Source organism: Grampus griseus (assembly GCF_964374135.1).
Source record: "Grampus griseus genome assembly, chromosome: 2".
NCBI lineage: Eukaryota > Metazoa > Chordata > Mammalia > Artiodactyla > Delphinidae > Grampus > Grampus griseus.
The window spans coordinates 110,375,807-110,401,749 of record NC_139018.1 but is presented as its reverse complement, the minus strand read 5'-3'; the positions used below and the strand labels follow the sequence as shown (position 1 = coordinate 110,401,749).

The 25,943-nt window shown below is 38.2% G+C and overlaps 1 protein-coding gene across 4 annotated transcripts in view; it reads right to left on the bottom strand.

Annotated features, from left to right (window-relative positions):
* Positions 1-8,794: 8,794 nt before the first annotated feature.
* LOC309818325 (IQ domain-containing protein H-like) overlaps positions 8,795-25,943 on the bottom strand; it is a gene marked incomplete at both ends in the record, with an annotated part of 111,487 nt that continues 94,338 nt past the window's right edge. For 3 of the 4 annotated variants that reach the window (XM_082647993.1, XM_082647994.1, XM_082647992.1), the window contains 3 exons: positions 8,795-8,896; positions 15,125-15,233; positions 17,763-17,824. In XM_082647993.1, coding sequence (XP_082504119.1) covers positions 8,795-8,896; positions 15,125-15,233; positions 17,763-17,824 — 273 coding nt within the window. Of the gene's footprint in view, positions 8,897-15,124; positions 15,234-17,762; positions 17,825-25,943 lie in introns of those variants that run through there. The other variant, XM_082647995.1, reaches the window with a different exon arrangement.

The window sequence follows — 25,943 nt, the reverse complement described above, 5'->3', positions numbered from 1 at the left end:
CTGGACTCCCTATTACTGTTTTTTATGACTTTAGGGAAATTACGTAACCTCTCTGAGTTTCTGCTCTGTTTGCTTGAGTTTATTGTAAGGACCAAATGATATATGCAAATAGTTTGTGAACTATAAATTACCATGTGAATATAAGGCATTGTTAATATTATTAACTATCTTAACTGGTTGTCATTAACATGATATGTGGAAGGATGTGTCGAAATGCCCATGTGCTGGTCTAACAATAGAGGATCAGTAACATCCTTACGCCGTTATTAAAATGGCATTGGGTAAGAATTTCTGATGTGTCTTCATAATTTATTGCTAAGTGAAAAACACAGTCTGCAAAACAGTATGTCTGATATAATCCTATTTAAAAAATTATGTACACAAAGATATAATAGAACTCAATATATATGTGATAATAGAACAAATTATATATATATATATATATATATATATATATATATATATATAAATTGAGTGACTCTTTCTACCGATAGGTACTATTCTAGGAGCTGGGCTATATCTTTATACTTACAGTCCTTTGGGTGAGACAGATAATTAAAAAATAGGCAAATCTATTATGTAATATCACATATTGTTAAGTGCTTTGGAGAAAAATAAAGGAGGGTAAGGTGTTAGAGAATAAGGGAGTGCTAATTAGGAAGGGTGGTCAGGAAGGGCCCCTCTGGTCTACTGACAGTTGAGCAGAGACTGAATGCAGTGAGTGAGCCCCAGAAATTTCTGGGAGAAGAGTGTGCCAGGCAGAAGTTAGCAATGTAGAGGCCCTAGGCAGGAGTAATAGCAGATACACCCCAAATCCTTAACCGTAGTTAATCTCCAGGTGGTGAAATAATTTTTGATTTTTTAGTTTATTCCCTGTGCTTTTCTGTTTTTCAAAAGGTTTTTGTTTTGTTTTGTTCTACTTATTCGTTTTTTTGAAGAAGCTATGTGATCCTATTTTTTTTTTAATCATGAGTATGTGTTTTTGTAATTAGAAAAATTAAAATCCAGATATGCTGAAAGACAAAGTCATCTTAAGAAAAATGCTCATAAGTACTTTTAAAAGCTTACATCATCTATAATTTTCTGTTTTCATGGTTTTAGTGCCAAGAATCTATAAGCTGGTAGTGAGAATGAAGGAAGCAAAGGGATTTTTGCCCTGGCAATGAAATTTAAAGAAGTGTTTTAGCTATAACAATTAGTGTGGACTTTATGGAGGGATATAGAATCGTCCTACTTTCAGCTCCCTGTTCAGGCCTTGTTGCAGGGATGTCAGAGTACTTCGGAGAAAGGCAGTGCCTGCCCACTTTTAGATGTGGCCCAGGAAACAGTGCATTTTGGGAGGTGTTTAAAAATATAGGATTAAAGCTGCCCATTTATGCAGCCTGAGGGAGGACATCTGCTACATAGCAAACTGGAATGTTACAAAATACATCTTCCATCTCTTTTTGAGTCCAGGTACAAATTAAAGTTCAGAGATAGAACTCTAGCTATTCATCCTGCACAGAAAAGCAGATATGAAAAGAAGACATGCTCTGGTTTATACAGGGACATTTAAAGCTTTTATTCACATTTCAATCCCATCTATTTTCACTACGATCTTCTAGTTACAGGAGGTACTCATTATATCAGTTTAGATAAAAATGTTTTCAAAAAAAAATGTTTCCATTACTTTAGGTGATTTGCAGTACCTAAGAGTTCAGTGCAAGAAAGTGAAAACCCCCCAAAATGAAAGACGTGATTCCAGTCTAAAGAGCATGTTTGGCTTGCTACTATTTTGTCAAAAAAATTTCCTCCAAGAGAAAGCCATTGGCATTGCAAAGAACTATTTTAAATTATAAAATACGTTGTAACCATTTAAAATCACATCCCTTTTTTAAACTTCTTTTTAAAAATTTATTATTATTTATTTTCTTTTATTATTTTTTTGGCTGCATCTGGTCTTAGTTGCAGCATGCGGAATCTTCGTTGCAGCATGTGGAATCTTTGTTGCGGCATGCGGGATCTTTCCTTGCGACCCACAGTCTCTTTGTTACCGTGCTTGGGCTTCTCTCCAGTTGTGGCATGCAGGCTTCAGAGTGCGTGGGCTCTGTAGTTTGTGGCACGTGGGCTCTCTCATTGAGGCGTGAGAGCTCAATAGTTGTGGCTTGCAGGCTTAGTTGCCCCGAGGCATGTGCGATCTTAGTTCCCCTACCAGGGATCGAATCCACGTCCCCTGCGTTGGAAAGCGGATTCTTTACCACTGGACCATCAGGGAAGTCCCAAAATCACATCCCTTTTCGATGGTAGATGGGGAAACTTAAGAGGCTGAACTAAGTTGCAAAATCCTTTCATCCATTATTTCCAGTAGATGGAAGAGAAAGCTAGAAGAAAAAAATCACCTTCTTGTGTGATACATCAGATATTGCCCTTTTAATACTTTGATGATGGTGGCATAAAATCATAGAACATTAGAGCTAGGATTAAGCTTAAATATCAGTTCCACTTTCTTATTTTACATGCCAGAAAACCGAGAACTAGAGAGGAGAAATTATTGTCCATTAAGGAAAGAACTGGAACTGAAACTCATTAAGACAGTTAAATCTAAAGCAGATGTTATATATATATTCCATACGCATTTAGAATAACTACAAATGCCACCTAATCACTATCTGTCCCTCCAAACCTTTGCAGATGGCAGAAGCATTCACCCTTTTATGCATCTCTGTTTACATGAGTAGGTATCACACTAAAGTCATGGTCTGAATTCTAGAATACTAAGGGTATTAAGCTTAGAATACCCTACCATGGTGCTAGGGAACAGGCCATTACTGTCTGGTGACAGCTTTGGGAACTTGGAGCAGGAAGGTGGTTATGATATTCCCAGGCCATGTCCCTAAGTTCATTATCACTTTGGATAGCAGAACTCACAATGAAGAAATTCATATTTTGCTTTCCCAACCTCCCCCAAATTAAGTTTTTGTTTCACTTGCTCCAGTAATTAAAAACAGGTTCATTACAAGACAGAAAATACAGAAAGAAAAAAATCCCATTAAGGGATTACAGTCTTGTGTGTATGCTTGTGTGTGTGTGTGTGTGTGTGTGTGTGTGTACATATATGTACACATTTTTAAAAAGTCATAATTTGGAGTCATAGTTTTCATGCTGTTTTAAAATATGCTTCTTTAATTCATAATAATTAAATATCATTTCATTTACTTCTAATGTAACATATTCTCCTAATACATGATGTTTTAAAAACAGTTTTTTGAGGTATAATTGACATTCAAACACTGCCCTTACTTAAGGTGTACAACTTGATAAGTTTTGACATCCAAGAGGCCATTTTCACGATCAATATAGTGAAGCCCCAGAATTTCCTTCTGCCCCTTTGTAATCCTGCTCTTCCCCTTCCCTACTCTCCCACTTCCCACCCCTAAGCACTGTTGATCTGCTTTTTGTCACTGTAGTTTGTATTTCCTAGGATGCTATGTAAATGGATATGTACTTTTTTTTTTTTTTTTTTTGCGGTACGCGGGCCTCTCACTGTTGTGGCCTCTCCCGTTGCGGAGCACAGGCTCCGGACGCGCAGGCTGAGCGGCCATGGCTCACGGGCTCAGCTGCTCCGCGGCCTGTGGGATCTTCCCGGACCGGGGCACGAACTCGTGTCCCCTGCATCAGCAGGCGGACTTTTAACCACTGCGCCACCAGGGAAGCCCGATATGTACTTTTTTAATCTAAATATTTTCATTCAGCATAATTATATTGACTCATCCATGTCTTTGAGTTTATCAACAGTTCACTCCTTCTCATTGCTAAGTAGTATTCCATTGTAGGATATCCCACAATTTGTTTATCCATCCACCTGTTGATGGATGTTTGGATTTTTTCCAGTTTTGGGCTGTTACAAATAAAGCTGCTGTGAACATTCATGTACAAGTCTTTGTATATGCTTTCTTTTCTCTTGGGTAAATAAGTAGGAGTGGAATGGCTGGATCATATATTAAATGTAGGAATGATTTTTTTAATGGCTGTACAGAGGTCCTTTATACAGCTATTCATAATTTTTAAGCAATACTCTATTGTTGAACATTTAGACCTTTCTGATTTTTCACTATTGTTGCAAATGATACATAATTTTTTGCTTAGGAAGGTGGCTACAGATATTCAACTTGAGAAAAAAACAAAACAACACCCAAGATAATGAGTAGAAAGGCATTGTGAAGGAAACCTAGATAAAGAGAATGTTGTTAGATAATTTTGAGTTTTTCAGTGATTGCAAAGTAAGTATTTTGTGTCCTTTTCTGGGAAGCAAAGTGACGCGAGTCTGTAAATGAACCAAAATTTGAATTTAAATTTGAAGTTTATTTTGCTGTTTTGTTGTCAAGTTTATGGAACCATGATTTCATCATAACATTCCTTATGAGGCAACTGCAATAAACTTAGGTGTGGCCTTTTGTTTCTGGGAGCTATAATTAGCCATCTGGTATACGTTTTAACATTTTGTTAAATAAAAAAATCTTAAAATGTTGCATTTTACTCATTTCTCTTTTTGTCCATACATACATACACTCACACATATATATATAATATATATAGTGACAAATGTGGAAGTGAACCAAAATGTTTACAAGAATGGAAAAGAAATGCTTGGGGGGAAAACCACCATCATAAAACGCCCCCAAACCAAAAAACACTTACACATAGATGCCAAAGCTATATTTTTCCGTGCTACCTTTAGGGTCTTCTTATAACAAAACAAAAGTTGTTTTTACCAACAGATTTTTAAACAGCAGGGACATGCTTATTATTTACTGTTTTGGTATCTTTCCCTCACTTACATAAATACCCCAGAAACTAGCAGTTTAAAACTAATAAAGCCAGGCCCCTCCATCAAGTGCAATAAATTTTCACCACCATGAGTTAGACTGTTTGTTAGAGTGAAAAATAAACCTATATATGTGGTTATGAAAGGGCTTTCTTAGAAAGTGTATAATCACATTTCAAAGTTAGAACTTCCAATACTACTTAAACATTTATGCAGAGTGATTCATCTTTGAAAGACTTTCCCAACATTGGCCAATTAATCTCTACGGCTTCCCTAAGGAGCAGGTATTAACTATCTGCCATTTTTCTAGTTAGAAAATTGAGGAAGGTATGGCCATCTCAGAGAGAGGGAGGATTGGGGAGACAAGTTTCCAGCCCTTACTATTCTGTGACTCTTTGGAATGTAACTCCTAACAGAATGCATCAGTTTTCTATTCCACATTGATGAAATCATTAATAAAACAAAGATGGAAATAGCAGCTCAGTCTGCCTCAGGCTTTTAGATACAGTCCTTACCCTCCTGAGGCACACCTTTTGGAAAGAATGGAATACAGAAAAGATACGAAGAGCCACAGCACATTCATTACATCCGCCCTTGCAATGGATTAGACCAAACTTCTTCCAAGGAGAAAGGCAAAGTCAGATGCTTCCTCCCTCCCTGCAACCTCTACCCTCACATTATCCTGGCAACATAATTTCTAGTTTTCCAAATAAGATTTACTGTGATTAGCACATTTAAAGAGTTGAACAAATTTGCTATGCACATTAAAGCCAGAGGAACAGTAAAATAAAACTAATGAACATTTATACTTTTGGAAATATAATTAATGTATGCTTGAGAAATTCTGAAAGATAAACATTTAAATGTTAAAATACTTATCACCTTCCCCACAGGGACAGTGTTGGGAATTAATGAGATAACAAATGTAAAGTGCTTTGAGCTCTTTAGAAGAAAGGTGCCAGATGCATACAAATGATTAATTGTTAAAGCTATCAGATGATTACTAATATATTACTTAGGATAAAATACCTATTTTTATACTTGAAAAATAGGATGCTTGCAATTCTTAGGATGATATAGCTGAAGTAATGCTCCCCAAACTCCTCCCAGGTTACTCTACATCCTGTTGGAAGTCCTTTCTTAACCTTACCCAGTTTCTTGACCTAATACCCATCTTTCGAGTGAAACAATGGGGCATGATTTCCCAGCTTTCAAACTCTTCTGCATGTTCCCATCATCAGTCCTCCACCAAAGTCTTACAGATCCATCACCCCAGGAGAATTCCACTGATGCCACTTTCTCTTCTGATTTCTTTGATCATGCAGTTGTGATGCCACACAATGCAGTCAGCTGCCCAAGTTTATGTTATTAGCAGGAAGCATGTGTAAGTTAAACCGTCCTTCTGTACTTTAAGCAACACACTAGAATTTGTTATAAAAGAGTAAGTCCCTTGCCTGATCTGGGACAAGTGACACTGAACTGTCTACTTTATACAATATGCTAGAATTTGTGTTAAACTAGTTTAAATCCCAAATTTCATTTAGCTTGAGACATGGGGTGAGATACCCTCATTAAATCTCAGTTTTCTTGTATGTAAAGTGAGGACAGTAGTATTTTCCCACATGGTGTTGTTGGAAAGATGCAATTAAAGAAATGTATATAAAGCTTCTAGTACAGTACACACCTAGCCAGTAATAAGTGTTCAATAAAAGGTAAATGTAAGTAGGTAGTGGAAGGTAGTTAAGTAGAAAGCACAATTTGCCACTGAATATCATTTATTTGCTTTCTTTAAAATCAAGTTAAAATAGGTAATATGTAAAGGAAGATAATTATCATCATCCAATAATGTGCTCCTAAATGGTTAGTAGAGTTTGCTTCTCAAACCATCACAAACATTCAATATTAAACAATGGGTCATTTCTCATACAAAGATAGCTCTACTGTTAAACGTATGCTTCTCCCCGAAACTTCCCGGAAAAATGGCACATCATTTTCAAAAATCCTCTTATCAACAAAGATTTCAGTTTCCCATTTAGAATAGTAAAAGCTCAGTAACTTATATTGATTAATTTATGTTTAGGATACATTGTACACATATACATGATTTGTTTTTCAAACTTAGTTTACCAATAGCACAGTATCTTTGCTATTCATATGTGCTAAAAGATAATGGACTATGCTTCTTTTCAAATGTTCTGTAATTAAAACATTTCACTAATTTAATCTGGTCCTCTGGCTTCTTTCACTTAATTACTTGAAGTGATTGTTTTATTATACCAATTTTTCTCCTTTGATTTTGAAGCCCTAGGTTTTTAGGTAGAGAACCTGACTCCCAATCACTTTCCAGTGAGACCTCAATCTGAATATAAGGCCTGAATTTGGAAACAGGCACTCTGTGGTGTATGTTAATGATAGAGGCAAAGAAGGAAAGTGCATTGTTTGAGAAAGCAATCATGTGGGTTAAAAAAAAAGTACCAGAGAGTGAACTCATTTTACTATTGCCAGCAGCTTGGGGCTCAAGAGTGCTAATCAAAATTCACATATAAAAACTTCCTTGATAGATTTAACAGTTTTGTACTATTAAGACGGGGATCTCACCATGTGAAAGATCCACTGCTGTGCTGAACAAAACAGAGACAGTTTTCTTTTAAAGTCCAGAGCAGATGAGAGCCATAAGGAGACAGAGGGTTTCATTTACTCTCAGGACACCATTGTGCCAGTGAACTAATGAGTCTCTTGGACCTTATGTTGCTCTGGCTTCAATTGAGGCGAGACTCTAATGGGCATGTAGTACTTCCTATCCGTCAAGTGTCTGGACAATGGGCCCCTCATATGGATTAGAGCGATCTGGCAAGAAAAAGAGGTCATCATTTTACCTAGCACAGGCAGGAAACCTGGCTAATTAATGTATTTCCAACTATAGCAAAACAAAAGCTGACACATACACACACTAATGTTAATTTTATTGCAGAAACTCAGCCTATGGTTGAGGCATAGTTAACACATTATTGGAATTCCTTAGGTTATAAATACCCCTCTTTTCCCCAACACACTCAAATATTTTTTAAAGCTATGAAGGTCATTCTTTAAAACATCTCTGTGATTTTGGTGTTGTGACTTGCATATTTCCCCCTTCAGTAAAGCTGGATGATGTAGAAATACTTTGAACAATTACAAATGCTGAGAGTTAGTGTCAACAGTGCATAATTTTAGTAATTTGCCCTTTAAAAGGTACTGTTGAATTATGCTTGTAAAAATCCTACTGCTGTATTAAATGGAGAACTAGAGAATGTTTATTCAAGCTAGAGGGCTGAGTTTATTCAAGCTAAAGGGCTGAGTTACACTATATCTTAAACTAAGAGCAGATACTGCCACCTAGATACATTCTGTTGCTTTATTTAACTAGATGTTGGCTTACCTTTTTGAAAAATGGCAACAACAGACAATAGTGGCTTGATACAATAAAAATACAATGAATGATAAAGGGTCACTTTAAAAATCCATATAAATGTAATTTTCTTGGGAAAAAAAGACATTTGCATTTTGCCAAATAATGATGATTAAACCTTTATTCAATTTTTTAAATGCAGAAGACAAATTACTATCAGAAACAGGAGGAGAAAACTTTATAAAACATTTATAATCCTGAAGTTTAAAAAGAGGTAGATGCAGAAGTGATGTTAGTAAGACTTGTAACTTTCCTGATAGATTATTTCTTCCTGAGTTTGGGAAGAGGAAGAGATTGTTTAATGCTCTGAAATGATAACACAAACAGGTTTTGGTTTAATAAGTAAAATAAGATCACTTAATAAACAATTTTTTAAAAAGAGCATTACATTACAATCTGTTCTGATTCACCTCCTAGCAAACAAAGCAAACTAACTTTCCCTTCCTTTTATTCCTAATAGCAAAATGAACGTTGCCCCTTTTTTGGCTCTAGTTTGGAATCCAAAATCAGTAATGTATTCCAGGACCATTCATTTATCGGGTTCAGAGAGGTTTTTTATCATCTTTGGACTCTAGATTTTCTTCAAATCTCAATTTGTTTTCCTCTGTTACTCCTAGAATGGCATCAATGTCATCAATGGCGGTCTGTAAATGAACAGTAAAAATAATACTTGTTACTTAAAGACCTCTTTCAAGTCTTCCATCCAGCCCCTCAAACATTAGCTCCTTTTCGGAGTTCAGTGTGGTTTAGACCAGTTCTGCTTAAAGTGTTTTCCACTAACCAACACCCTTCTACAGATTGTTGATTATCAGTCTTAATGAAAGGGTAAAAAAAATTGAGGCTAAGAACTTGGAAACCTTTACAGAAATTTTTATGTCTGTTAAATCTAATAATGAAAAAATGGGCTTCTATTTTATGTCTTCAATTTTTTCATTTCATTTTTCTAGTAATTCATTTTTTGTTGTATTTTACAAAAGTATTGATGCATGATAAGTCAGAAAAAACAAAACAAACAGGTCCTTCACTGCAGATAATTTGAGATGCACTGGTCTAGTCACTCTAGAATGAGGGCTAGTTGGCTGATGGGAGCATTTATTTCTGTTGGTTTTTGGGAGAATAATTGGCACCTTTCCATTTTATTTTAGTTACTTATTTTTTATTGAGGTAGAATTCACATACCATAAAAGTTACCCTTTTAAAGTATAGAATTCAGTGGGTTTTAGTATATTCATAAGCAGCCATCATTACTGTGTTGTTCCAGAACATTTTCATCACCCCAAGTAGAAACTCTATACCCATTAGCTGCCACTCCCCATTTTCCACCTCTCCTAGCTCCTGGCAACCTCTAATCTATTTTCTGTCTCTAAGGATTTGCCTACTCTGGACATTTCATGTAAATGGAATCATACAATCTGTGGCCTTTGTGTTTTAGCATAATGTTTTCAAGGTTCATCCATGTTGTAGCATGGATCAGAACTTAATTTCCTTTTTATGGCTGAATAATATTTTCATTGTATCTATTATCTATTTTTACTTTGGTTGCTTGCACTTTAGGTATTATATCTAAGAAACCATTGCTAACCACAAGGTCATGAAGATTTACACCTATGTATTCCAATGTATGAAATATTATTCATTTAATATAATGGAATTCACCCATTTATTAGTTGATGGGAATTTGGGTTGTTTCTACTTTTTGGCTATTATGAGTAGTGCTTCTATGGACATTAATGTACAAGTTTTTATATGAACATATATTTTCAATACTCTTGGGTATATAACTAGGTGTGGAATTGCTGAGTGTTTTTTTTTTTTTTTTTTTTTGATGGTGCTGCATGGTGGCTTGTGGGATCTTAGTTCCCCAACCAGGGATTGAACCAGGGCGCTCGGCACTGAAAGCATGGGGTCCTAACCACTGGACCACCAGGGAATTCCCTATGTGGTCATTTTATGTTTAACTTAAAAAGTTTTTATTTTATTTTATTTATTTATTTTCCTTATGATTTTTTGGCTGCATCGGGTCTTAGTTGTGGCACACAGGATCTTTGTTGAGGCATGCAGGATCTTTTCGTTAAGGCGCGTGGTCTGCTCGGGTTTCTCTCTAGTTGTGGTGTGCGGGCTTCTCTCTAGTTGTGGCGTGTGGGCTCTGTAGTTTGCGGCACATGGCCTCTCTCATTGAGGCACGAGAGCTCAATAGTTGTGGCACGTGGGCTTAGTTGCCCCACGGGCATGTGGGATCTTATTCCCTGACCAGGGATCGAACCCACATACCCTGTATTGGAAGATGGATTCTTTACCATTGGATCACCAGGGAAATCCCTATTGTTTAACTTTTTGAGGAAATATGAAATTATACATGGCTGTGACACCATTTTACATTCCTGTCAGCAATATATGAGGGTTCCAGTTTCACCATATCCTTGTCAAGCTTGTTATTGTCTGTCTTTTTGATTCCTGCCGTCTTAAGTCTGAAATGGTATCTTGCTGTTTTGACTTGCATTTCCCTAATAACTAATGATGTTGAGCATTTCTTCATGTGAGTGTTTGCATATCTTCTTTGAAAACTGTCTGTTCAAGTCCTTTGTTCACTTTTTAATTGGGTTATTTGTCTTTCTGTTGAATTGTAAGTGTACGTTATATACCATGGACACTAGAGACTTATCAGATTTATGATTTTCAAATGTTTTCTCCCATTCTGTAAGTTGTCTTTTCACTTTCTTGAGTGTCCTTTGGTTCACACAGAAGTATTCAATTTTGATGGAATCCAACTTACTATTTTTACATTGGTTGATTGCACTTAACGTATCATATCTAAGAAACCATTGCTAACCACAAGGTTATGAAGATTTATGCCTGTTTTCTTCTGAGAGTTTAATAGTTTTAGCTCTTACATTTAAGCCTTTGATCCAGTTTTACTTAATTTTTGTATATGCTGTGGAGTAGAGAGGTACAACTTCATTCATTTGTATGTGGGTATCCATTTGTCCCAGCACCATTTGTCAAAGTCTTTTCTTTTCTCATTGAATGGGCTTGGCACTTGTTGAAAATCAATTGACTGTAAAAGTGAAGTTTTGTTTCCGGACTCTCAATGCTATTCCATTGATCTATATAATCTATACAGATATCCTTATGACAGTACCACACAGTCTTTTTTTTTTTGCGGTATGCGGGCCTCTCACTATTGTGGCCTCTCCCGTTGCGCAGCAACAGGCTCTGGACGCGCAAGCTCAGCGGCCATGGCTCACGGGCCTAGCCGCTCTGCGGCATGTGGGATCTTCCCGGACCGGGGCACGAACCCGTGTCCCCTGCATCGGCAGGCGGACTCTCAACCAAGGGCGCCACCAGGAATGCCCCACACAGTCTTTTTTTTTAAATTAATTTTTATTTTTTTGGCTGCGTTGGGTCTTCATTGCTGCACATGGGCTTTTCTGTAGTTGCGGTGAGTGGGGGCTTCTCTTGTTGTGGAGCACGGGCTTTAGGCATGCAGGCTTCAGCAGTTGTAGCACACGGGCTTAATAGTTGTGGCTTGCAGGCTCTAGAGCACAGGCTCAGTAGTTGTGGCGCATGGGCTTAGTTGCTCTGCAGCATGTGGGATCTTCCCGGACAAGGGATTGAACCCGTGTCCCCTGCATTGGCAGGCAGATTCTTAACCACTGCACCACCAGGGAAGTCCCCATACAGTCTTGATTACTGTAGCTTTGTAGTAAGTTTTAAAAATTGAGAGGCCCTCTAACTTTGTTCTTCTTTTTCAAAATTATTTTGACTTTTCTGGATCTCTCGCATTTCCACATGAATTCTAGGATTATCTTGTCAATTTCTGCAATAAAGCCAGCTGCGATTTTGATAGGAATTGCAATGAATTTGTGGATCAATTTGGAGAGAACTATCATTTTAGCAATGCTAAGTCTTATATTCCATAAACCATAGAATGTCTTTCCACTTATTTAGGTCTCCTTTTTTTATGCTGTTTTGTAGTTTTCAGTGGACAGGTCTTGTACTTCTTCTGCTAAACTTATTTCTAAGTATTCTTGATTTTTAAAAAAATTGATTTAAAATTATTTTTGGATTGTTCATTGCTAATGTATAGAGATACAACTGATTTTTGTATATTGATGCTGGTTCTTACAACCTTGCTGAATTTGTTTATTAGCTCTAATAGATTGTTTCTGGGTTCTTTAGAATTTCTATGTATAAGATCATGTCATCTGTGAATAGAGATAATTTTATTTCTTTCCAGTCTGGGCGCCTTTTATTTCTTTTTCTTGCCTAACTGCCCTAGCTAGAACCTCCAGTACAATGATGAATAGAAGTGGTGAGAGCAAACATCCTTGTCTTGCTCCTGATCTTAGGGGGAAAGTTTTCAGTCTTGCACCATTAACTATGATGTTAGCTGTGGGTTTTTCCTAGATGCCCTTATCAGGTTGAGGAAGTTACCTTTATTCCTAGTTTGTTTGAGTGTTTTTATCCAGAAAGGGTGTTAGATTTTGTTAAATGCTTTTTCTGCATCACCTTCCATTTTTATTTGGCCTTTACTTTGCTGGTAAATCCTTGTCTACAAACTGAAAATTCTTATTCGACTGTCGTTAGGAGAGTAGACAGAAAATACTACCCAAATGAATCTAGTCCACTTTTCACGTTTTTAAAAAAATTATTCCTATTTTGTTGAGATTTAAAGTTTTTACCTTTAGACCTTCTAACAAGAGTAAAAAATGTCAAGATAGCAATTTTATTTATATGACATGAGAAGGCTAGACACCATGAGATATTTAAAAGCTACTTAAGAACATCTGACTTTTGATGATTTTTAAAGTCAGACAAAGCGCAGAGAAAATAGCCTTTATTTATTTATTTTGCGGTACGCGGGCCTTTCACTGTTGTGGCCTCTCCCGTTGCGGAGCACAGGCTCTGGACGCGCAGGCCCAGCGGCCATGGCTCACGGGCCCAGCTGCTCTGCGGCATGTGGGATCTTCCCGGACTGGGGCACGAACCCGTGTCCCCTGCATCGGCAGGCGGACTCTCAACCACTGCGCCACCAGGGAAGCCCAAAATAACCTTTATTTTGTCAACAGTAGCTGGCTCTGCCAACCTCAAGTCCAAGCTCAGAGTCTACTAAGTATGCATGGTTAAGGGGATAAACCATCTGCTTTAGTCTGCCCAGGCTGCTATAACAAAATATCGTAGACAGAGTGGCTTAAACAACAAAAAATTATATCTCACATTCCTGGAGGCTGGGAAGTTCGAGGTCAAGGCTAGCTGATTCAGTTCCTGGTGAGAGCTGTCTTCCTGGCTTGTGGACAGCCATCTTTTTGCTGTATCCTCATAGGGTCGGGAGAGAGAGACAGAGAGAGGGGGACAGAGAGAGAGAGAAACAGAGAGAGAGAGAGACAGAGACAGAGAGAACGAGCGCAAGCTCTCTGGTCTCTTTTGAGGGCATTAATCCCATCACGAGGATTCTACCATTATGACCTCATTTAGACATAATAACGTCCCAGTGTCCCCATCTTCATATATCATCACATTGGGGATGAAGGGTTCAACACGTGAACTTTTGGGAGGACACAATTCAGTCCACAGCACCATCTGATTCTGACTATTAGCTGTATTTGGACAGATAACTGATCACGTGCATATAGGCTCAGAATTTTGCACATCACAGTAACAGATGAAATGATGCTAGCTGGCAGGAACTTAGAATATAAACGATGAGCATAGATCCTTTAGGACCAGTGAAAGTTGATGCAACACATAAAATCACATTGAAGAGCAAAGCATTATTATCATTATTACTGTTCCTAGAGGGACCAGGCCCTAGCTCAAGGGAAAAAAGTGTTCAAAATTTTTATTTTTATCAAGCTTTTGTCGGGCTTTCCATTTAAGAGAAAAATCACATATGGTTTTTTCTTTCTTTCTTCCTTTCTTTCTTTCTTTCTTCCTTCCTTCCTTTCTTCCTTCCTTCCCTGCTTCTTTCCTTCTTTTTTTTTGGGGCGGCCACTCGGGATAGATCCCCAACCAGGGATCAAACCCTGATCAGGGATCGAACCCTCGCCGCCGGCAGTGGAAGCGTGGGGTCATAACCACTGGACCACCAGGGAAGTCCCCGCGTGTGGTTTCTGATGAGTCCCTTGACTTACTTGATCCATTCAGACACGATGAAGGCTCAGCCAGGGAACCAGATGCAGACTCTGGTGAGCAATACCAAGTGTTCACCTCTGTTCAGCTGGTATTTTTAAAACTTTCAGTGTAGATCTTGCTCCTGTTTTCTAGAGTTTGGAGACTTCTGGTCAGTTACACATGACTGGATTTCCTGAACCAACATCTTTAAGGAACCTTTGGAAGCTTCAAAAGGTTAGCGATGAGAAACACCTGTCCCACTTTGGCGAAATGGCCTGGAGCAGATGGCTTACATATATGGTGAGGTTTTCCTCTTCTCTCTACACACATTGTCCTTCCTGGCGTCTCAGAACTTCTCTGGCTCTAGAAATTTGGGCTTCCCAGGAATCCTTAGCCAGACATTGTATTATCTGAAATACAGGTAGATTATATTCAGGATTTTTGGTTGTGACAGTCTCTGTTTTGGCTCCATTGTGACACTTCACCTTCAACATCAAAAAGCCTTGTTGTCTTGTAAGCTTACATTTGGAAATTGCAGTAAGTTAAAACAAGTCTACTGTATTTCAAAGAAAAAGTTTCAAACTATTAAATTTAACTAATGGGTTCAGTGGGAACCTTACAATATTGACCCTGCACGTTGTAAAATATGTACTGCTTACAATGAAAAAAAAATGGTTTAGCACTTGTTTACAATGCAGCATGAGGTATTTTCAGCCCTTGTATAGAAATTAACCAGGATCGTTAGTTAATTAACACCTCACCTTAAAATTGGTCTCGCCTTGCATATTAGGTGCTGATATTTCTTGATGGATGATGAAGAGATTGCGAGCAAAGGTCATGAGGACCCCCTGGAGATCCTCACCGATTGTTCTGTTAATGATATCCAAACAAATGAGTTTACCAACGATTCTCCTCACATGCTTAAAAACAATCACCCTCTCATTTGTGCCTGTCTGGTGATGGAATTTAATGAGTATTTTCAATCTCACAAGGTGGGAATCTTCAGGGAGATATGAAAGATGAGGCTCCATTTTAGCTTGTCAACAAAAAAGATTTGTGTAATAAATATTTTTTATTAATCAACTTAGCAGAATGTAGGAATAGGTTCAGTCATTCCTAGCAAAAGGCTACCACTGAGCTAGGACACTAGTATTAGCTCATTTTAAAAACTGTTAGTTTAAGAGAATTGTTGCTGAGTAAAATTCATGCCTAACAATTTACTTGCCTCCAGAGACATGTGCACCTCAGTATTCTGGAGACTTTCATCTAGAGTTTGTTTTCTATTTCATTTATACAAGTGATTCCTGCTACTTATGAATGCACCCCATTTATGTGCAGAGGAGAATGTGCCCCATTCATAAACAGCTGTCTTTATAAAGCTGAACATACATTTAAAGAAGATTTCAGAGACAACTTGCAAACCATCCTGTAGAATTAAACTATGGTCAGTGAACATTCCCAAACAACTAGATCATTGCTAAGTTTTAACTTGGAAACAAAACTCCAGGGTATTTTTCTAGCTATTTTTCAAACTTTTTTAAAAATCAAAGTTAAAAACAGGTTAAATGAATGGATTAGTTTTTTAAAATCATTCTATCCTGAGGTGGTGAACCTAAAGAGCAAGCTGCCTCTTAAGGCAGCTGCAAAGAACTTTGGGATTACTTCTTTTCTTAGTTGTTAACTGTAAAATAAGTCACCTTAGAGTCTAAGGCTTAGACACTTGTGGAATGGCTTCCTTCCAGCCTGACTGGGCTTTCCCTTGGGTCAGGGTGGGAGTAGATAGCTTCCCAGGCTCCAAGACAGAAGACCAGAGCTCTATGTCCTGCCACTGACTATGTAACTTTGGGGAAGTTACTTAAGCTCTCTGGGTCTTCATTCCTTTTTCTCTGAAATGAAGAAATTGGACTAGATAAGTACTTCCAAACTTTTAAAAGTTAGATTCCCCAAATCCAAAGACCACCTACCCCTACCCCTTATAGCTACTGAACATTAGTGTCTCTTCTTTTAATAGAAAAAACAATAGCCAAAGGCAACTTCAGAGTCATTAATTTTTAACAGTGATTTGTATTTTATTGCCACAGGGTCAGTATGTATTAGACCCTGGGTGCTTCTCCAAACGAATTCCTGGGCCCCATCCAGATCAACGAAATCAGAATCTTTGATTGTGCAGTTTCACCAAGTATAGTTTCACCAAGTCCTCCAAGGTGATTCTTACATATACTAAAGATTGAGACCCGTACTTAAAAAAAATTGTGTGTGTGTGTGTGTGTGTGTGTGTGATGCTGGGTCCACACATGGATTCAAGCCCCTCGCGCCACCCCTCCTCAGCCTCCTCAGGTCCATGGTTCCCAGGCTGGGAATCAAGAAACTAGATGGACTCTAAGTCCTGTTCCCGATTAATAATTCATTTCTAGAGTTTCCTTCATTTTTCCCTTGAAATTTCTACTCACATGCCACTATTTCCAGAAATATGCCGGTACAAATGGAGTCAGTATGAAGTTATCCCAGTGAAGCCAAACCACACAATTCTGGTCTGTAGGGTCATCCCCTCTTGGAGCCCTCACCTGATGTGACCTGCCTGCAATAAAGCCAGACAAAGCCTAGCCAACTCATGAAAAGCCTCGCCTTGATCCTCCAGAGAAAACCGAGCAACACAAAGAAAAGTTTACAGTTGCTCATCTTTTCTTCTTCAATATTCTGTAGATATTAAAAGGAAGAAAAATATAAGATAGAAACAGTTTCCCAATAAGTCAGGATGACTTAAAGGTACCAAATAACCATATTCCAAGATATGAATAAGACACAATTCAAGGCTGTGGCTCTAAAGTTCTGAGTCCTAGATGAGGAGACAACTTTGCTTGTTCTCCAGAATAACCTGGAGAGAAATCTGCAGGAAACAGGGAAGCATAGAGAAGCCTCCTGAGTGGTGCAATAGGACGCTTCTCAGCATAAATGTATCTTGAGGAGACTGCATCAGGGCCAGAACTGGATCTGAAGAGGGACGACAGACCCTGCCTTTTTGGGGAGCATCTTGCCAAGTCACCAGAGCATTTTTCTAAGCATGCCAGAATGAAAACTGCCCTTCTGCAATCAGTACATCTGGGCTGGTTCCGCATCAGTCAGATTTGCTGTGCCTTGTAGGTGTATGTGTTTGAGTGTAATATGTTGTTAAAACTAGCCCCTTACCCATCAATTTTGGATAATTAATCAATTATACTTATGAACTCCTGCTGACACTTCTAAAGTCAATTTATGAAATACTTAAAGATCTAAATAAAACAAGATAGACTACCAATAAATCAGCATGCTGATTAAAATGCATGAGAAGCATCATTCTTGTTGGTTGTTATAGTCTATTTTCTTAGCTTATTACATCTCATAGACACACTTCATACTCACAACATTCCCAACTTGTCTCTCTTCAGATGTTCATAAAATATAAAGATAGTTCCTTGTCTGTCCTATAAAATTTGAATGGGAAGAAAAGAAATAGCATATTATGTTGGAAACAAAGTAAAGAAAACATACTATACTAAGACCAATAAGGCTGATTTGAACTGAAATCTAGAGCTAATTGCAAATACTGTGAGAAGCATATTTGGAAAGGATGTATCCAGAATATGGAATAGATATGTTCTAGGACAGTGTTTTTTGTAAAATTGAGATTATAATTTATTTATAACATTGTATAAGTTTAAGGTATACATATTATTTTATATATTTATTTATTGCAATATGATTACCACTGTAGCTTTAGCTAAGACCTCTCTCTCATCACATACTTATCATTTTATTTTTGTGGTGAGAACATTTAAGATCTAGTCTCATATTAATTTTGAAGTATATAATGTAATTTTTTTTTTTTTTTTTTTGCGGTACGCGGGCCTCTCACTGTTGTGGCCTCTCCCGTTGCGGAGCACAGGCTCTGGACGCGCAGGCTCAGCGGCCATGGCTCACGGGCCCAGCCGCTCCGCGGCATGTGGGATCTTCCTGGACCGGGGCACGAACCCGTGTCCCCTGCATTGGCAGGCGGACTCTCAACCACTGCGCCACCAGGGAAGCCCTATAATGTAATTTTTTTGACTATAGTCATTATGCTGTTAGATCCCCAGAAACTATTCATCTTCCAACTGCAAGTTTGTACCCTTTGACCAGCGTCTTCCCAACCCCCACCCACCCCGGGCCCTGGTAACCACCATTCTACTCTCTGTTTCTATGAGTCTGACTTTTTTAGATTCCACATATAAGTGATATTGTCCAATTTTTGTCTTGTCTGGCTTATCTCACTTAGCATAATGCAGTCAAGTTCCATCTATGTTGTCACAAATGGCAGGATTTCCTTCTTTCTCATGGCTGAGTAATATTCCATTCTACATATATACACTGCATCTTTTTTATTGATATATAGTTGATGTACAATATTATATGTTTCAGGTGTACAACACAGTGATTCACAATTTTTAAAGGTTATACTCCATTTATAGTTTTAATAAAATATTGGCTATATTCCCTATACTGTACAATACATCCTTGTAGCTTATTTATTTTATATATAGTAGTTTGTACTTCTTTTTTTTTTTTTTTTGCGGTACACGTGCCTCTCACTGCTGTGGCCTCTCCTGTTGTGGAGCACAGGCTCCGGATGCGCAGGCTCAGTGGCCATGGCTCACGGGCCTAGCCGCTCTGCGGCATGTGGGATCTTCCCAGACCGGGGCACGAACCCATGTCCCCTGCATAGGCAGGCGGACTCTCAACCACTGCACCACCAGGGAAGCCCATAGTTTGTACTTCTTAATCTCCTACTCCTGTCTTGTCCCTCCTGCCTTCCCTCTTCCCACTGGTAACCACTAGTTTGTTCTCTGTATCTGTGAGTCTGTTTCTTTCTTCTTGTGTTAACTAGTTTGTTGTATTTTTTAGATTCCACATATAAGTAATAACAAACAGTATTTGTCTTTCTCTGTCTGACTTATTTCACTAAGCATAATACCTCTACGTGCATCCATGTTGTTGCAAATGGCAAAATTTCATTCTTTTTTATGGCTGAATTATATTCCATTGTACATACATACTGCATCTTCTTTATCCATTCACCTGTTGATGAACACTTAGGTTGCTTCCATATCTTGGCAATTATAAATAATGCTGCTATGAACATTGGGGTGCATGTATCTTTTTGAATTAGTGTTTTTGTTTTCTTTGGATATATACCCAGGAGTGGGATTGCTGGATCATATGGTAGTTCTATTTTTAGTTTTTTCAGAAACCTCCATACTGTTTTCCACAGTGGCTGCACCAATTTATATTCCTACCAACAATGTACGAGGGTTCTCTTTTCTCCACATCCTCACCAACGTTTGTTATTTGTGCTCTTTTTGATGATAGCCATTCTGAGGTAATATCTCATTGTTTTGATTTGCATTTCTCTGATGACTAATGATGTTGAACATCTTGTCATGAGCTTGTTGGCCATCTGTATGTCTTCTTTGGAAAAATGTCTGTTCGGGTCTTCTGCCCAATTTTTAATCAGGTTTCTTTTTTTTAATGATGAATTGTATGAGCTGTTTATATAGTTTGGATATTAACCTGTTATTGGTCATATCATTTGCAAATATTTTCTCCCACTCAGTAGGTGGTCTTTTTGTTTTGTCAATGGTTTCCTTTGCTGTATAAAAGCTTTTAAGTTTAATTAAGTCCCATTCATTTGTTTTTGCTTTTGTTTTCTTTGGAAATCTGCCTTTTAGCTCACTTCCTGGGTGATTCTCACACACATCAAAATTTGAAAACCACTGTTCTAAGAGCAATGGGTAAAAAAATATAGGGAAGCAGTTTGTTGTGTGGAAAATAATTTGTACTTCAAAGGAAAACTTCGTGCTGTCTATATCACATCTTGATTCTATGGGAGATATTTTACAACTCTGTAAGTTGTAGGTGACTGAGAGACAAGCAAATTCTGTCCAGTCTGGTAGAGGTTCAACTGATTTTCCTCTCCTGCACTCCTTGTGGAAAAACCAGTTTTGCCTCCATTTGCATATTCATTTCAGTAGTGATGATCTATAAAGTTGTCTGGTTTTTTGGATTCTTTTTTGTCCTGGTTATAATATCTGCTTAATTCTTCTCTCTTAAATAAATCTTTATCATGTGTTTAGTTTCATATTTGTATGAGAGGCATGATTTTATCCTTTTTTGAAAACTATCTTTTAACAGTTCTTCTCCAAATAAATAAAAGTTAACACTGGAGTTGTCCAATAAGGGAAATGGTGAAGCTGTGAACTCCTCATCACTGGAAGTACAGAAAAGAAAACTACATTTTGGGGATTTGGTAAAAGATACCACATGCCAGAATTACAACTGCCCATTGACTCCTCATTTTATCAGGAAATCTGGGCATTAGGACAGACATTGGACTAGAACTGTGGTCAATGCTGGCTGCACATTAGAATCATCTGAGTGCTTTAAAATTTTAATGCCTGGGCCCTACCTCCAGAAATACTGATTTAATTGGTCTGGAGTGGGTCCTGGGTACAGTGCTGGGCTAAGCCATATTGGAGCCTAAGGCAAAGGAAAAACATCAGTATATGTTTATTTAAAATATTGATGTTTTGTTCATCATGGATTTCTTTCATTAATTTTGATTTTTAACATATTGATTAACAATATTATTTATCTTTATTACTCAGGTGCTTTGGGTAAGTGCCTCACTTGCCTCACACTAATCCCAGCCCTGCCTGAGCATCTGTACTTTTTAAATCTCCTCACTCATGCCATTCTAATGGGCCGCCAGGACTGAGAGCTATTGACTAGTTTGATCTTGTCTTGCATCCTTTACTGAGCTGTCCAATGTGGTAGGCACTAGCTACATGGGGCTACTGAGAACTTGAAATGTTAGTAATCGAAATTGAGTTGTGCTGTAGCTTTTAAAGACTTAGTACATAAATGTAAAGTATCTTATTAATTTTTATACTGATTACATGTTGAAGTGATAATATTTGTTTTCTTTTTGGGGAGCATCCTTTTCTTGACACTAATTTCTGAATCAATCAGGTTACGCTGCAGTCATTAAAAAAAACAAACAATTCTTAGTTTGTGTAACAAAAAAGTTGGTTCTTGCTCATACTCCATTTCCCACATGGGTCAGCATGGATCTCTGGTCCCAGGTACACTCAGGGCTGAAGGAGGCTCCATCTCAGTGTTCTTCCAGGATTTCCAAGGCAGGAAAAAGGCTATGGCGACTCATAGAGTGGCTCTTAAAGGCATAAAAAGGACGTATATCACTTCTGTTCATATTTTACTGGCCGAAACAAGTTACATGGCCACGCCTGACTTCAGGGACAGGGTGGAGGAAGTACAATTCTGTTATGTGCCTGGAAGGAGGAGAATCAGAACATTTTGAACAGCCTTAATGATTGCCACCATGGCAATCCCTTGGTCCGAGGAAGTGATTGCTGGTGGTTGTGGAGCTATTTAGGATCATGGCACACTGCCTATGTATGTGCGAAACCAGCCCTGCCACACTGTTGCAGGCAGTAAACATGACACTTTTCTCCATATGGCTTTCATTACAAGTTCATTTCATTAGGAAATCAGTGGGGGTATTTTGTAGCATTACAGAAATACCAGGAATGAGACCCACCGAGTTGGTTACAAACTCAGCAATGCGTCGTCCTTCCAATATTCAGCAAGGAAAAATAAACTCAAAGGGTGATCTCATTTCCCTCTTTTACCCCTAAGATTTTGGACAAGAAACGTCATGTGAAATTCTATGATGATAATGGGAAGAAAAACATAATGTTGAGAATAAGGACTTTGAAGATTCTTCTTTTGGTAGCAATGACACTGATGTATTGTTAACGTTGCTTCTTTATCTGGAAAGAGCCACCCACATTAAATTTGACCAAGAGTGGAAGCAGGTGGCATAGGTAACACTGGAATTAGGGTAAGTGATCTTTTTTTAAGACTCAGAATAACCCAAAGAGGCAATAAAATTTTAGGGAAGTTAATTGTTAGACATAACTTTTTTTTCTTTTGTAAGGTGGAGATACTCATGGGGGTTATGGAGAAGTTTGCGCTTCTTCAGCTGAATACACAAGAATTACCTAGGTGGAGTATTTTATTTGAAATGGATCCCAGAATTCTTGGACTGGATTGGTAATAATATTTTAGAAACATACACAGTTAGTGGGAAACAGTCTTTAGGGGGAAAAAGGTGCATAGGGAATACCCTGGTGTAAGAAAAAGAATCATATTTGACTTTACAGACAATTATGGATTAAGGTATTTCATAAAATGCCTGGCTGTGTGACCTGGGGAAAGTGCTTAAATTCTTTAAACATAAATTCCTCACTGCGATATGGTAGAAATAAATTCTTACAGGAGAGATATGAAGATGAAAGAGATAATAAAGTAATAGTGCTTAGCTCAGTGCCAGCATATAGTAGGTGTTTGGTAAATGTCTCTCCAACAAAAGGCAACGGAGAGAACAAGTGGAGAGTTCTGACAAGGGAGGGACCCCAGTGTCTGAAAAGATGAGAATCCATCTTAGGAAAAATAGAGCAAGGACATTGTTAGAGAATTTCCAAATTTTCCAAGTAGTCACATGTCTCCTTCTTCTTACCTCAGATTTTTATGATTCCATTTCTCCTCTCTTCTTGTACTTTTGTTTATTATTTGCTCTTTTTCTTTCTATTTATCCCCTCCTTATTTTTATAGATTGTTCCAGTCTCTGGATTTTATCCTCTCTATTTTCTTCTGTTATCTTTTTCTTCTTCATATTTTTCCATCACTCCGTCACCCCCAATCTCTATTTCTCTTTCTCTTCCAGTTCATCTTTCATCCTTTATACGTTGTTTAGCACAGTTGACCTGGAGGCAGAGTCTATGAAATATGCCTGTCAGTTCTTCTGTGCCCCTCTGCCCTTTCTTCATTCTTCTCACCCTCAGTGGAATCCCTTCCTCTGCACCATCCACTGTTTCCCCTGGGCCTTAATAGCCTGTTTCCTGTACTAAAATTTGTTCTTAGAAATGAATCTGATCAACTAGAGCCACAAAGGTGTAAATAACTTGTAAAGTTTGGTGCTTTACTTTTCCCAGGAGTACTAGAACTTCAGTCAAGTACAAAGCCTTCAGCCAAAGAAATAAATCTCTAATAATAATCTTGGGCAATAGAAAGTTATAGAGCCCGTTTTCTTTTCAGCAGGAGACTTTCCCTGCCAAATATGCCCACTCACAGAGCTTGTTCTGCTTTGATATTTTAGAAGAAAATAAAATAAGTTGATTCAGATAAAGCTAGAGTTAGATTTAACCACCTTCTGGCACATGTAAGTCTAATTAATTTAGGGCTAAAAACTACAGTTGACCCTTGAACAACATGGGTTTGAATTGCATGGGTCTACTTATATGCAAATTTTTTCAGCAGTAAATACTACGCTACTACACATCCGTTGTTAGTTGAATCCTTGGATGCCGAACTGTGGATACAGAGGGCCAACTATAGCGTTACACTTGAATTTTCGATTATGTGGAGGGTCAGTGCCCCTAACTCTGGCATTGCTCAAGGATCAACTGTATTTAATTCCAAAGAGATTGTGTTGAGCAGATGTAATAATTACTTTCAGATAAATCAGTTCAATCTGTCCTTTTCATTCTTTCTATATTGTATAAATTTTAATGTAATTTGCAAGGGAATATGAGCTTCATTTTATGTGTTTGCAGTCAGCATGAATCAGTCTAATCAAAAGGCATTATGTACCCTGACAGTGCCCTACAGTGTGGTGGGGATTGCCAAGTGTCAGCCAGGTCATCCTATTCACTGTTGGCCCTGTGCCTAAGGTCCATATGCTTTTCAAGGGCCTATAACAATATTTGAACCCTGAAAAATTCTATTTGTTTTCAAGTATGAAAAACAAAAATTAATAAATATGGAACTGAGTATCTACAAATCAAAACATTTGATCAATTGGTTATTGCTCAATTCTTTGTCATTATAAATTATATTTAATATGAGAGGTGAATATATTTTAATATGTTTGATGTGATGTGGGAAGGGTGTTCCACAAGAGCACATAGAGTCACTCAGGTCTTAGAATAACCCTCTAAGAATTTCAGATTTGAAGATCTGAATCAAAGTGCAAAATCATGAAACTATTTCTCAGAGTAGTATGAATCTCTAGGCACAAAATGGAGGTTCTAGTTTAAGTAGGAGATATTACATCCCACTTTGCCCCCATCCAGCTACACTAAGGATGAAGAAGCTGGGTAGGGGCCATCAATGTCACTGGAAGTAGACCAAAAATGGGGGAAACTTTTTGTTTTTTTTTTAAATCAGAACTGCTCCTAGAAAGAAACTATGATGTGTAGTAGAAGGATGCTATGGATTGAATTGTGTAACACCGCCCCCCAGCCCCGCACCAATTCAGATGTTTAAGCCCTAATCCCCCATGTGAATGTATTGGAAACAGGGACTTTAAGGGAACGGTTATGGTTAATGAGGTCATAAGGGTGGAGCCCTGTTCAGTTAGAACTTGTGTCCTTCTAGAAGAGGTTGCAGAGACATCAGAGATTGCTCTTTTCCCGCCGTGTTAGGACACAGCAAAAATGCAGTTATTGTGCAAGTCAGGAACAGTCCTCCCCGGGAACTGAATTGATCGGCAACTTCACCTTGGATTACCCAGCCCCCAGAACTGTGAGAAATACATTTCTGTAAGCCATCTTGTATATGGTGCTTTGTTACGGCAGCCCAAACAGACTAAGAGGATATTTATTAGTAAGCAGCTTTGGGTGGGGTCAGAAAGCTCAGGACATGCTTCAAGATTAAGAGATGGTCCCCCACATGACTCCTAAGTCTGGTGAGCTACAGGGTTTTTGCTTTACTAAGTTGGGTGTACAAGTTTGGGGTCAGAGATCAACTTCCCAGGACCAAGTGCCACCCCCTGCCCTTCCCCAAGCAGCACTCAACCTTCCTCTAAATACATGTCAAACCAATGTTGAAAGAATACCTGTTTGAAGGTGCATCAAATTATTAGCTGCCTAGATCACCCACAGGCCTGTATTTGGTCCAGCCTTGGCCAGCTGTCACCCTTCATACCTCAATATCATAGCCGATGCCATGGGCCTTACACATCTGGAGAAAAACATAGTGGAAAATCAGAGAGAGATGGTCGTGCCTCAGCTGGGTGCTCATCACCGCATAGCGACTGGTTGCCTGGAAAAAAATCACAACTGAATGTCAGACTCTTTACTAAATATTTAAATAAACTTTTAATTTTAGAATAATTGTGGATTAAGAGAAAGGTTGCAAAGATAATACAGAGAGTTCCTGTATAGCCCACACCCAGTTCCCCTACTGTTAACATCGTACACTGATGTGGTACCTTCGTCACAACTAAGGAACCAAATTGCCACATTACTTTTAAGTCCATACTTTATTTGGATTTCATTAGTTTTCCCCTAATTTCCATTTTCTGTTCCAGGATCCCCTCCAGGACAGCACATTATATTTAGTTGTCATGTCTCCTTAGGTTCTTCTGGGCTGTGACAGTTTCTCAGTCTCGCCTGACAGTTTTGAGGAGTACTGATCAAGTGTTTT